The sequence below is a fragment of the Merops nubicus genome, unplaced genomic scaffold (assembly GCF_000691845.1).
Source record: "Merops nubicus isolate BGI_N331 unplaced genomic scaffold, ASM69184v1 scaffold19822, whole genome shotgun sequence".
Taxonomy (NCBI): domain Eukaryota; kingdom Metazoa; phylum Chordata; class Aves; order Coraciiformes; family Meropidae; genus Merops; species Merops nubicus.
Genome location: NW_008592167.1, coordinates 21,388 through 36,225, shown reverse-complemented (window position 1 = coordinate 36,225; position 14,838 = coordinate 21,388). Strand labels below are relative to the sequence as shown.

Genomic DNA, 14,838 nt, shown 5'->3' with positions numbered 1-14,838 from the left:
GGCTGTTCACTCTTACCTCACTATCAGAATGAATACTGTCTTTTTTAGCCCTCACCGGGAGTCAGTAACAAGTCACATGTTAATCTTGTCTGTGTGCATGTATGAAGTGGCAGTGCCAGTTCGTGTGCTGCATGGGGGTTTAGCAGCTGCTGGGCATGGGAACCGAGAGGGAGATCTTGTTCCCCTCCAGGTACTGTACAGAGCGAGAGCGGTACAGAAGAGTTTGCCAACTGCAACTCAGTTGCAGATTGGAATGGACTTGAACTTTATCCAAAAGCCACCAAACTTATATCTGTTTAGATGTCCTAGTTGTTGTTGTGCTTGGTTGTGGTTTTGTGTGGTGTTTTTTTTTTTTTTCCTTTTAAATTTAATGCCAAGCACATGGCTTATCTTGAAGCTCCCATGCCGCTGTAGTTGTTCATCTGGTGTTGTGCAGGTCAAGTATGGCTTGTCTATCAATGAGACTTGTTACTCCAGACTTCATATACAGGAAATGTTTATAATGATGGCTGACCACACTCCGTCAAGCTAAAAGAACATTTACTTCACTGGTTAAGAATCGTTGGTAGTTAAGTACCTTTATCATTACTAAAAGGTTGTTTATTATCTGGACAGGAGATGGCTCCACCTTACCATGATCAAGAGGCATCATCATTTCTAACACTAGGTGGAAGTGATCAGCACATCTCCCAAAGATCTATTTAGACCTAACCTCTTGATTTGAATTATGAGTCATAGGGAAATACTTTTAATTAGGAAGAAGTAAGATCTCAATCTGAATATGGAAGCATAAAAACAGAATGGGTGGATGATGGTACACATATGAGGTATGTGTGCCCTCTTCACTTAAAATTGTCTTGGCTGGGCATTTCACATAGGGATTGGAGCTCAGCCATGGGGAACTGTAAGTATCCTCACAACTTATTAGTGAAATGAAACGGAAAAATCCATAGCAAGTGGTCTAAATAGAAGCGGAGAAGACAAAATTTACTTCTATTACTGTATGTAAACTTGGTAACTCGCAAATCTACTTTTCTCTTTTTTTCTTATTGTTTTCTTTGTTGCTTATGTGATAAAGGGTGTTTTGATTAAATGCAAGTGTCAGACAAGTACATTTTCATGTACGTGGCATTGCACAGATGTAGGATACCGAAGTACTTTTTCACTGCACAGTGCCCCAGCATTCACAAATACTGCAGTACCCTGGAGTACTGGGATTGCCCCTTCACCTGGTACAGTGAGGGGCTGAGGAAAGCAGAAGCCACAAAGGCCAGTTCAGAAGATGTTATGGGAAACTGTTAGAATGCAGAAGATGTCTCCTAGAAACCACATTGTCATTGACATGCAGCAGGACCCTGGAAAAAGTGACCAAACCCTAAGGGATTAGAGAAAACATACAGCATGGTTGCCCACAAGTTCTGATGCTGACATAGAAGTTTTCTTAGTCATTTTTATTTACTGTTTCTCAAAAGTCACAATTCTGCCTATGCTACCGTGGAAATAGATCCCAGATACCTTTGTTCTTTAAATTAAAACTGAAATCGACTCAGCTTGAATATCTGAGGAAATTTTGGAGATTCCATGAGTTTGTGTGTGGTATCATATTCAAGATGATTGCCTTCATATATTCTGTTAGGTGCACATGGAAGTAACGAATGACTTAATCTTCTTGATAAACCAATGTTTGTAATGTTGAATAAGCAAACTTTTTGTAATCACTGGAGAACCCACTTTTTGGATCCATCCTTGAGGTCAATCCCTGTGCCTTGGACCTGACAAGAAGTTTTCCAAGCTATATCAGAAAGTGTTGTCGTTTGACTCCCAGTTCAGAGACTGCAACCTTTCTCAGTAATGTTTTTTCATGGATCTTCTCTCTAGATAGGCATTAAGTGAAGTTTTCACACACATGTTGTTTGGTAAGGGTACTGATTCTCACCTTTTGTCTGATTCAAAGAGGTTTGCCTGGCTAACATGATTCTGGTACCAGTGTATCTGTCAGACAGGAACATGAAACTTCTCTCCTCATCCCATTTATCTTTTTGGAATTGTTATTATGGTGTTATAGGATAGATTCATCCCTAACATTTTTCTTTCCCTCTCAGAGTGCTTAATGAATCATTCTCATTGTGAAGGGAAGTGCAAAGAACTATCAGTAGAGCTTCCTTGAACCTTTACTAGCAAAACAGACAAGATTTTCTACAGAGTGGTTATTTTTTTTTTTTTCACCTGTGTTCTTCACAGATAAAACCTCAGACTCAGCTTGGAATCCAGGTGCAATTTCTATGGCTGATGTGCACTTAGATAAACGTTGATTGCAAGATTCTTTTCCTTAGAGCAGTCTAAGCAAATCTGAATTTCTTTATGTTTAATAACTCTGAATTGCTTAGCAAGGCTTTGGTGCTAATGGCTGGCTAGATATCTCTTGTGGAGTTTTTGTTTTCCCACCGATTTTCCACTGATTTTCTGACATCTGACTTTGTTTAAATTTGCTAGAAGTTTGGTGAACCATAAGCTTCATCAGTCAAAACACAGAACCCAGGAAAAAGAATATTCATTGCTCCACCAGACACCAACATCATCTACATGACTTCCTCAATTAACATATGTAATTTTTCTGCAAGCTCTTTAAAGCATCTGAATCTTTTCTAGGTAAATCAGCTGCTTATACTGGTAAGCTAAGATTAAGGTTTACCTGAGTAATCTTCTGAGACTTTCGAGAATATATTTTGTTCTCCATCTTTGGCTTCTAGCAATACAAGAAATCAGTGGCAGTTCCTGTCAGGCCCCTGACAGTGACTTGTCTTTAAAAAAATACCTTTTTTTCCCCTAGGTCTTTGTTTACTGAAGGCTCCGTGAACTATTTTAAACAATGTTTTAAAAATCAAAATTGTAGCAAACTACTAGTAATTGGGCAAAGCTTTAAAGAATAAAACTCTAGAAGATGAGCCTTCAAAGCAGCAACAGGTTGTTGACATTACTAACCTTGTGAAGAAACCTCGGTTTTGAACAAGTCAATTTTCTCATGCCTTTATATGGTGATATGATTTGTAAGATAATACTTACCAAACAGATACTTTGATTTCTAGTTTCTAATTTGATGTCCCTGTGTGTACTATCTTGAATATCTTTGAACACTTTCCATTGGATATCTCTCAGGTACATCTAACTCTTCGTTGGTTGGTGCCTAGGGCTCAAAATTGTTTTACAGTAGGCTAGACACACTGTCCTGCTTGTAATTAGGAGCCTGTTTCTCACATTTCAGAAATCAGTAATGTGTGTAGCTGAAACACTAGTTTTTGCAGTGCTTCTCTTTTTATAGGCATGCTAGTACTACAGGGTTATTTTTCACTGGCTTTTGACAACTCTGCCAAATGAACCTTCTGCAAATATGTCTGTTTTTTGAGTGAAATTGTTCTTAGTTCAATAGAGTGATATGTTGGCACTTCTCACAGCTGTCTTTTTACTCATGCCTCTCTTCCCTCATTTTCCCAGGATTAGAACTGAAGTTTCTGTGTTTCTGGGAGTTTGTGTTTGCTTTGGACCATGTTTCTTGTCCTTGGAGTAAGTGTCGATCGTGTGGCTCAAGGAGATAGACTACATTCTAAAGAACTACCAAGAACTGATACCTGTGTGCTCTGTATGGGAGGATGTGGTTGCTCTGATTTTTCATTCTTGATGATGCCCTCACTCAAGCTGTTATTTATTCTTTCTGTTCTTTATTTTCCTTCTTGGGACTGATAAAATCTAACAGTTCTAGGAGGCTCCATCTAAGAGCATAATTAAACCATTCTGATAGTTCCTTGCGTCTCTTGTTCTAGCTAAAGAGTGACTGAGATGAAGGATTAGTGTTACTTTGGTAGGTGGCAAATAAAGTAAGACTTAGAAGCCAAATGCAGTACAGAGCTTGTGAATTCTTAAGTTAACAAGTAAGGACTTTCACTTACTTGTTAAAGTAAGTTAACTTTACTTGCAGCATCACTTTTTCTTTCTTCTTCCATTTCAGTGTTTGCTATGAGAATAGACACTTGAACAAACCAGCCAAACACAGAAAAGCATTTTTGCTCTTGAGGGTACACAGTGAAATAGTCTTTGTGAAGTTTCTATATCTTTATTTTTTAAAAATTACATTTCTTACTCTAAATGTTGTGATAGGTACACTCTTCACTGTTTCCTTTATTCTTTTCTTCAACCTTAAAATTTTCAGGCTGACTTTTAAAATGTTATTAGCAAAGAAATTAACTCCACATCAGTTATATTTATTGTTCACTTACTACTTTTACTGAGCTGTCAATATTCTTGTGTAAAACTATCTTATTGACAGATATTGACCTCTCAGAGGATGCTTAGGAGTCCTTCCAAACTGAAGCAGGAGGTAGTTTGTTAATTCCCCACTAAGGGCAAAGGGGAGTAGGAGCTGATGTTTGGAAGGCATAATACTGTTAAGAGTCTAAATCAAGCTCTTTTTGAGAATAATCTTAGCAGTATGGAAGTATAGTGGGAGTGTTTGTGCAGGATTTGTGGATTTTTTTTTTTTCTTATTAAATATGTTAAGCAGACAAAACCTCTTGGGAAGAGGCAAAGCTTAAGCCTTTTGACAGACCTTACTGTGGAGTAGGTTTGGTAAGCTCTGTGCAGTTGCTGCTTTTCTCTTTAGTAGGCCTTCCATGGACATCCGTTTCAAAAGACTTTCCTTTTGTATGTGTGTGATTATACAAACAATGTTTAAATTTATTGCCAAGAGCTCTTATTTGAACATCTGCTAATGTTTCTCTCCCTTCTTTCTAATGTTTAGAATCAAGATGCAGCCTACATGCATGCTGCTATGTTTTACTTTTCCAAAATCGAATACTTTGATTGTATTTATGTAACCTTAAATGTGCGTATGTTAAATTACTTTTTAATATTAATTCCTTTTTCTTGATCTCTCTGATTTAATTTAAAGCCAAGAGACGTTTTGGAATGAATATTTCTTTTCAATGAGTGCAGTTATCGGTCAAAGTGAAAACATTTTATTGATAGAAAGCAGTGTAGTTCAAATTGCATGTGAATTTCCATTATAACAGATCTTTAGTTACTGCTCTTGGTAAACAAATTTTTCCAGATGAAATTCTGTGTCCAGGCCTTTATCTGGACATATGTATCTGGTAATTGCTTTTGTGTTTATTGTAACTTGGAAGATTTTTTTTTCAGCTTGGACCACTTTTAAAAATAGTTGAGTAGAAAAAAAATAGACGACTACTTGAAATTTTTGTAGGCAATCCAAATTTCCAAGAAGATTCTTAGCATAGTCATCTGCAGTTTTGTGCTTTTCCAAATGTTATAAGAATGGATACAAAAGAGGTAACTCTTGGATTCAGATGATCCCTTTTTGCATAAACTATGCCTGTATTTACAGGTGTTCTTCTGTGTAATGAAATGCAGTAACTGGTAAAGTAGTCTGGATATTTGTTCAAAGAGATCATGTGCATCCAGATAGTTGCCAGACAAAACCATAAAAGAATAATTACAGGTCTAGGAACACAGAAGTATAAAGAAAAAAAATTAGATTAGTGCTCTAAAATATTACAGAGTTTATAGATTTTTGTTGTAGAGAAACTATGATTAGTCTAGGCTGCAAAGCAATCTGTTCTGGGCATCTTAATTGGAAATAAGGTGCAAAAGCCAACATTTTTTAGGAATTCTGTGTCTTCCCTGTGCTTCATCTGTCTCACCACTGGAATTGTAGATACTGTGTTGATACCCCATTGTATTTTGCAACGTACAGGGTGTGATTCTGTTGCCTCAGGTGACAACCTTGGTGAAAAAGCAAGTGGTAAGGGAATAGGTAGAATATTTAACCTGGTCTTTCTACTTTCTAACTCCAGCTGCAGTTTTCTCGGTTGTAAAAACAAAAAGCTGCAATAACATAGTGCCACTAATTTAATATCCCAGATAAGTAAGAATTGTTTTTAGATGTATTTCTTGGTATGAGTTCTCACAGTTCCAACATACAGTTAGCTCAGATACATCAAGTTGATGTATGGAGTCCTAATACACTGAATGAATGGAACAGTCTTTGTGTCATGTTTACCATCTCTCTGGACTTAAATTTCTTCAAAATGTACTTTAGGCAGCTACACTGAGAATAAAGAAACTGGAAGAAAACATTGAAGCAGAGAGAGCAGCACACGTGGAATCCAAATTCAATTCGGAGATCATCCAGGTAACTTTTTGTTAAACATTTTGTAGAAGTTTACAGTAAAACAGTTGAAGTTGTAAGATACAAGCTTTCAAAAATGTTGAGACCACTTACTTGCTTCAGTGAAAACACTGTATTTTTTTTTTGCAACAATTGTCAATATCGTAATAGCTAGTATATAAAAGGAGAGAATAGAAAAATACCTGCTCTTCCAGGAATGTTAATGGCATTGGAATAAATAATAAAATGTCACATTTTTAAGTTTGAGAATTCTCACTGGCATTTAAAGAGTGAGGGAGAAGGAAATGTTTCACAGTAGTTAAACACTATACCACTCTTTAAATACCCTGCCCTGTGTCTTTTGAATGGGCACTTGGAGCTGTTTGGAGATGCAGTGTGCACTTCCATCATCTCCATGAGTGAAAGCTTAATGCATCCATGACCCCGCAGTTCCAAATGCAATATTTAGGGTACATCTCAGCTTCAAACAGAGTTATGATGTCTGCAGTTATCAGTAAATATTGATTATATGAAAAAATGTAGTCTATGTACTTGAATATTAAATCTTTGTATTATTAAACTGTATTAAATGGTATTTGACCCAGTAAGGCAATCATGGTTTATTTTAAAAAGCAGTAAGAAAAAGCTAAATGACAATTGCTTAGTAACTTCATGGTAATTAACAAGCCCTTCACATTGGACTTTTGAAAAACTAAAGGGAAAGAAAAAAAGGATTTTTTGATTTTTTTTTTTTAGTATCTTCTGAGTAATGAAACTAAATATGATGTGGTTCAGTCAGTTATTTTCTTACTGTCTTTAGCTTCTCCATGTACAGGCACTTAATTTTTTTTAAAAAATGATGATTAAACTAGCAGAAACAAAAGATTTAGTTTTCATCATTTCCTCTCTTGACTTTTACAACATGCAAAGGAACTGGGAGGGTAATGTTCCTTAGAGTGAAGAGACTTATCTTTTATGGGTGAATGGGTGGTAGAGTTTTCTTCCTTGTTGATATTCATGAACAAGCTTTAAGTGTGCTTTTTGCTGAGTGGAAGTGTAGCCTTTACTGTTAATCCAGCACGTTCAGGGGTCTGATTAAAAAACAGAATTCCCCTGGAAAACATTGGGAATAACTGAAAAAGGAAAAATTCAGACACCACTAAAGGAGAATAAGAGGTGCTTTTGGCCAGCATATCTGTTTGTCTCTGTTTTGAACTGTATGTATTCATACATTTTTACATGTGCACAATGCTTTCTATATAGAATTAGTGGAATATGGTTACCTGCAAAGCAGAACAGAACAGTATATGAAGTTCATGATAGTTTTTTCCTCATTTGCTTCAATTGCTTTCTTATCACTTGGTAGTTAAGAGTTCGAGACCTTGAAGGAGCTTTGCAGGCGGAAAAAGACAGCCAAGCAGAAGCTCTTTTGGATTTAGAAATGATCAAGAAAGAGTTCAAAGAGGTAGAAAATGCATATGAGAGAGAAAAACACAACGCCCAAGAGAGCTTGGAAAAACTCAAAGTGTAAGTTACCTTTTAAATTAGTTGTAAAATGGCTGGACACAGCATGAGCAACACTTAATAGTTTATGTTCTTTGTAATTTTCTGTCACTAGAAGACAACACAGTCTGAGGCAATTTGCCAGACCAAGACAAGATTCAGAGCCTGGCATTCCATTAATAACAGGTCTATATCAATAACCATGCAGATGTTTCTAATTGTATTGTTTGATGTGAAATAAATATGAAGTTATGAATTCTGCATAAATGAATTATAGAAATACAATAGCAGATTTAAGTGCTGCACATGCACCAAAAAATGTAAACCACACATCACACAACCATATTATGTCCTGAAGGAAGTGTTAGTACTTTACACTGGGAGTTATGTGCCAGTAAAAACTGTTTGATTCTCAGGATTTCCAGTATGTTTGTCATTTTAATGCTTTTATCAGTCTACCTTTGGTTGTTCAACTTTCAGTACAACTCTTCTCTCAAGTACTCATCTCTATTTTAATAAATTCTTATTTTCATTATGCTATGAGATGCTTTATCTTAGATGTCTGTGTTCAATGATAATTTTCGGTACAAGATCCTCTCATGAAAATTTCTTGTGGCCCTACAGAAAAGTCATAAAATTTGAGTTCTTCACCTGCATTTTTTTAAAAACAATTTTGGTTGGTTGATTTCATCACACTAGATCCCAGTCCCCCAGAGTGGCCATGTATCCACACTTAAGTTTCCTTAATGGGCATAGTTTGTCAGAGCATTTCATTCTGTGAATTATATTAAGTTTCTCAGATGACCAAAGACTTATCTCAAGAAGCAGCCTTCAGGGAAGTACTACCTTCACAGAGAATGATGCTGTCCAGTTGTTACCATATGGAGCTCCACTGCCCCTTTAGGTGTTGAACTTGATCTCTTTCAATGACTCTATTTTTTCTAAGCACTTAGAAACTCCAAATGACAATCCACTAAGTTGGTGGAAGAGATGTGAGTCTTTAAGGCCTGAATTATTCTATTATTCATATAAATATGTTTTGAGACTCAAAGGGTGGTAATAGAGATAAAAATGGAAGGTAATCGGAAGCATTTTTGATAGTAGCTTAAACATTTGTTTAGGAATTTTCCAAACTGGTAGAACTTTTTAACCTTTGCTACATGACCTGCTTTTTAAATCTTAAATTTGTAATGTTGGTTAAAATGGTGAAAATCCTTGAGCAGTAATTTTGCAACTAAGTTTGTGAGAGACTCTTAAAGAGATACTTTTCTGTATTAGATTCTTCAGACTAGCATAAGGATACTGGTTAAATATTGAATTACATTGCTGCATTTGGTAAGGTTTTGCTCCTTGTGAGTATCTTTTATCCAGATGATAAAAAGATAGAAAAAGCTGTTTCTTTGAGAACTTCAGGGTTTTATGTTTAGCTTAGTTCTTGACATACAAGGCTATTTATTTGGGAAGTGAAGGTTTTTATATTTAGGGTTGTTCTGGTCTCTGAAAGTCCCATTTTGGAAAAATGGAAAGAACTCTTAGGGACTATATTTCTTTGTCTGGAATTGCTGTAAGAAATACATGAATATATGTATTTGCTGTGGCTAAGACTAGAAAATACAGTTCTTACAGTTATGGTACCAGTTGCATTAAGAACTTTGATGTTAGTACTTATAGAGAAGAAAATACTTGTGTTACTAAAATGCACCAGGAACCTTAAAAAACCTTCCCCCTTTCCTCTAAACTAGATAATTCTGTTCACCACTCCTTTGCCAGGAAAGCAGGTTTGCCCTATTTGTGGGTGTTTTTTTTTTTTTTTTTAACAAAAAAGAAGTTGTGCCTTCTTAGAGCATCTGTTCTGTGTGTTAACTAGATATTGGAATAAACTCTGTTTAATATCCAAACAGCACTTTTCACTGCTTGAAATCATCTGTTGCTTCAGCAGCTTCTGCTGACTTTTCTAAAAACAAATTATTTCCTGGGATTTCAAAGAATGTGAAAATTTCTGTGAAACTTAACACAGTTAAACAATTACTGGTTTTGTTAATAGATCTTGAAGGAACAGAAGCAGCCTATTAATATTATTTTGTTAGCCCAGACACCTGAATTTGCAGAAGTCCATAACTATAGATAGTGAAGGTCAAGCTTTATCTCAGATGGACATCAAAATACTCAGTTCCCTAGAGGTAATTACATGAGGTGGGCATGTTCTGCCTCGTCTGTTTCCTCCACCTTTTTTATTCTTTGAAGCATACAAATATCAGTAACATTAGTGAATATCAGTGATTGCTTTCACCAGATCCCTTCAGAGAGAATACAAGAGCCTTTGATCTACTTACCTTTGAAGGCTGTGGTCCTTGGACTCCAGACAATGTCAAGAGCTTGGCTTTTTCTTTTAAGCAATGATTTGGCATCCCAACTTATTTTTTCTTTTCTGGAGGAGTTCTACAAGTTTGTCTTTAAGCTTTAGTCTCTGGAAAGTCATGGAGACTTTCATTTGTTGTGCTAGAACACTTGTATATCTTTTTAGGTGGACTTGGTGTAGGATAAATGATACCAAACTTGAAAGCTATACAAAGCTGTGAAAATTTATTTTCTGAGAAAAAGATCGTTGTAATAACTGAAACCCAGCAAACAGGCTTTTCTAGGTTGCATAATTTATTAATTAGCTCTGAACCCAGTAGCACTATGTTAATCAGAAGTGACATGGGATTTGGGTCTCTGTGTGAATTTATTTTTCCTGAAGAGTGAGAGCATGACATAGAATAATTTGGAACTGCTTTTGCTGTGTTTCTGAGAGTTGTGGGAGTAGAAGTTATTTTGGAGGACTGAAACTTTGGAGGCAAATTCTTTCCTCAAGAATGAGTGACCATATACAGCTAAAACAAAAAGAAATCAACCAGGCTGAAACTGAACGATATACATATTTGGAGAACCGATAAAGTAGTCCTTCAGCTGAAAAGTTATGTTGATCTGTAAGAAATAAGCCAAAGTCAGGAAGTGACAATATTGATTGGAAGGTTTTGAATCTGGAATAACTATGAGCCCTTTGTGCTACTTCCAATTCAAGTGAGACGGAAGTGATACAAGAGGCAAAGAAATGAGAGTCAACTGGGTGTTCCACTACTAAGAGTTATGTCAAAGAGTTATGTCAGGTTGAAAGGGATCACAGGAGATCTGTAGTCCAACCTGCTGCTTAAACCAGGATTAGCTGTGAGATTAGGTTTTTCAGGGCTTCTTCAAGTTAGGTCATGAAAACCTCCAAGAACAGAGACGGCACAGCTTCTCTGGGAACCTGTTCCACTGTTTGATTTGCATTAAGGTGGAAAAAGTTTCTCTTTGTCTGAACCTTTTTGGATTTAATTTGTGAGTGTTGTCTCTTGTACTCTAGCCATACATTGCTGTGAGGTGACTGGTTCCATCTCCTTAACAACCTTCTTTTAGATACTGGGAGGGTGGCTGTTACACGCGCTGAAGTTATCTCTTATTCAGCCTCTTCTCCATAGCAAGTTCCCCCAGGTGTTTTATGTACTTCATATGTACTGTGTTGGTGACCCTCCCCTGAGCTCACTCCAACTTTTTTGCTGTATTACAGGGAAAGTACTTGCTTAAGACTGGTCATTATCCTTGGTATGTTGTAATGAGCACCAAGTAAAAGGTGATTAGTCACTTGCTTTGGTCTTCTGGCTATGCTACTAGTAATATAGTCCAGGGTGCTGTTAGCTATCTCTACTTGTATGCCCATGCTGCTGATTTGTGGCTAACTTGCTGTCTACCAAGATTACCAGGTCCTTTTTAAGCATAGCTGTTTGCCAGCCAGTTACCAGGTATACCACTCCAGAGGGCTCCTGCTCCCTAACTACAGATCTTTACACATGTTATTGTTGAATCTCCAAAGGTTCATGGTGTCCCATTCCTCCTCCCTGTGTAGGTTCTAGGGGCTGGCAGCCCTTCCCTCGAGTGCATCAGTTGTGTTGTGTCATGACCCACGCCCACCCAGTTCACTGTTCTTTGCACACATGGTGAGGTTGCACTCTTGGCCTAACCCGGGGTGGGGGATAAAGGTGTTAAACATAGAGATGCCTACAGTATTCCACTTGTTGCCAGCCACTACTGTCTGAGGTTTACCATCAAACCATTTTTATCAGTGTTGTAGTTGATATAGCTTGTCTGAAGTTCTAACTTGGGTATAAAACTTGAGACAGTGCCAAAAGCCTTGCTAAAGCTGAGTTGTATTTAATCTGCTTGCTCTCATTTGTCCAGAGGTCTGGTCATTTTATCGTGGAATATAAGTGGGTTGGCCAGTCATGATTTAGCCTTGGTAAATCCTTCTCAATCACCTTTTTCCTTCTCGTGAGCCCAGAAATTAGTTCCAAGAGGACTGACTTCAGGACCTTCCTGGGACTGAATTGAAGCTAACTTCTTTATAGTTCCTTGGCTTGTACTGTTTCCCTTTCTCTGAATATAGGTGTGACATTTACCTTTCTCCATTTGCTAGGGACCTCACCCAGTCTCTGTGACCTTTCAAAGACGATAACAAGCAGCCTTGCTGTGACACTGACCAGCTTTGTCAGGGCCTTTAGGTGTAGATAAACTGTCCTCTTCAGTTTCTATGTGTTGAGTTCTTACAAGTAATCCCACACTCAGTCCTCACCTCCTGATAGCAGTTGTTCTCCTTGAGCCCATATACTGGTCATAGAGGTTTGGGACACCCTGTCAGGCAGGCCTGAGGCAAAAAAGGCATTGACTGTGGTGACCTTCTGTGTCCACAATTGATAAATCACCTGGTCTGTGTAGAAGCAGGTCTATGTATTCTTTCCTACCTTAATGCAGTGGTAAAATCCCTTCTTGTTATCTTTGCCATCCTTTGCATCAATTCTAGGTGAGATTTTGGCTTTCCTAACACCGTGTATACATACTCAGGCAGTCTTTCTAAATTCTTCCTTGTATTCCTGTCCCTTCTTCTGTCTCCTATATGCTGTTGTTTTGCCTTGTAGTTTTCTCATTAATTGTCTGTTTAGCCATGCCAGGCTATATATGTATTTTTTTTTATATATATATAGAGGGAGAGCCTTTTATATGTATATTTTTAATATGTATATTCTTTATATATAGTTTCCTGAGTACCAGGACAAATGATACATACCAAAACTGTTTGAAATTTTCGGCACAGTCTGCTGGCAGAAAAAGTGAAGTTATGTAATTCTGAAGAGAATATAGTCAAGTATGTGGAAACTTTAGGAGCAGGCTTTGTTCTTGAAATCAGGCTTGATTGTGCAAGATGTGATATGGTCTTTCTGAAGACAGCTACAGAGTTAATTCAAATATGATGAATTCTGTTCACATGTAACCTGGAGGCCACATCTAAATGACCAAATGAACAGCCGAACACAAGCATTGGTGACAGAAAAGAACATAACCACTTCCTGAAAAGCCTTTCTTGTAGAATTATAGAATCATTAAGGTTGGAAAAGACCGCGAAGATCAAGTCCAGCCATCACCCAACACTATCATGACCATTAAATCATGTCCACAAGTGCCACATCTACATGTTTTTTTAACCCATGGATGGTGACTCCACCACCGCCCTGGGCATCCTGTTCCAGTGCCTCACCACTCTTGCAGTAAAGAAATTCTTCCTAATATCCAGTCAAAACCTCCCTTGATGCAACTTGAACCCATTTTCTCCTGTCCTATTGCTAGTAACCTGGGAGAATAGACCAACACCCACCTCACTACAACCTCCTTTCAGGTAGTTTTAGAGAGTGATAAGGTCCTCCTGTTCAGCCTCCTCTCCTCCAGGTTAAACAACCCCAGTTCCCTCAGCCACTCCTTGTAAGACTTGTTCCCCAGACCCTTTGCCAGCTTCTCTGCCCTTCTCTGGACCTGCTCCAGCACCTCAGTGTCCTTCTTATCCTGTGGTGCCCCAAACTGGAATATATAAGTTTCTTCAGCTAAAAAAAAAATCTGCAACTTCAGAAGCCATAAGATAAGTGAACATATTATGTGCCATATCCATTGATTATATTCAAGAACATATAGTGTACCTGACAAAAGTATTTTTCATAAAAATATTCTATTACTGAATCTTTCCAGATTAGAAAGAGAGTGTTTCTCCACGAACAAGAAAATGAATGAGGCGGTTGAGGAAAAGACGAAGATAATTAAAGACCTCTCTGAGAGACTAGGGAATAGTGAAAAAAACTGCAGAGAATTACAGGAGGAACTGGAAGAGGTAAGATGAGAGGCCCGTGGCGCTGAGTGTTGAGAGTTTTTTAAACATACTGTGAACTTAATCTGCATTTTCTGTGCTGAGCTGTGGAGGGATTTGGCCGTTGTGTTACTGTGATTTTACTTATGTTACTTTGTTTTGTAAACATGAGTAAATACAGCTGACAGGAGTTGTGCTAATTAATGAGCAGGAGCAAGAGAACTGCATCAGAGGATCTTCAGGCTCGCTGGTGTCTTCTGTTCAGCTGGAGTTATTCCATACATTGTCTTAGTGTTATTCACTTGCCAGACAGACTGGTAACTAATAAAGGAAGAAATATCAAATCAAACCTCCCTCTTCCTTCTGTGAGAATCACAGCTTCTTCCATGCAGACGCTAACGTATTGAAAGGCCTTTGCTGGTGTAGCTAACCTGGATTTTATCAGGCACAAAAGGAATATGAAGAGACAGAAGCAACGGTCTCCCCTAGCTACAGTCAGTAGTGATTGCTATTTATTAATATAAAAGACAATTCCAAGCTGAAAAATTTCTGAGGAACCTTGAGCGCTTGCTAGCTGTCATTGTGATTTGAGTTTCTGTGTTTGTTTTGCGTTCCATAGTAAAATGTGTGTTACACCCAGCAAGAATTCTGGACAAAATTCTGTCCATGATCAAGGTTTCTAGTAATGGGAACCATGTTAAATGTTGTACTCAAAATTAATATTATCGAAAGTTAAAAACCAGAATAGATTGTCTCAGTTAAAAGAACTGTTGTATTATAGAGCCAGTTGTTTTAATTGCTTTACTGGAAGGATTTCAAACCACAAGACTGACTTGAACAGGTAATAAAAATACTCATTTTCTGAGAGGTTGTATTAGTGGACCCCTATGGGACTAGATTTTTATCACCTTGGATGGCTTTGTATTTTTCCTGAAGACTCTTATATTTATAT

The 14,838-nt window shown here is 37.5% G+C and overlaps 1 protein-coding gene across 1 annotated transcript in view; it reads left to right on the top strand.

Moving 5' to 3' along the window:
• LOC103767945 (coiled-coil domain-containing protein 171-like) overlaps nucleotides 1-14,838 on the top strand; it is a gene marked incomplete at both ends in the record, with an annotated part of 54,429 nt that overhangs the window by 18,867 nt on the left and 20,724 nt on the right. Inside the window, 3 exons of the mRNA XM_008935078.1 lie at nucleotides 6,110-6,202; nucleotides 7,545-7,705; nucleotides 13,772-13,910. Of these exons, the coding sequence (XP_008933326.1) occupies nucleotides 6,110-6,202; nucleotides 7,545-7,705; nucleotides 13,772-13,910 (393 nt within the window). The remainder of the gene's footprint in view (nucleotides 1-6,109; nucleotides 6,203-7,544; nucleotides 7,706-13,771; nucleotides 13,911-14,838) is intronic.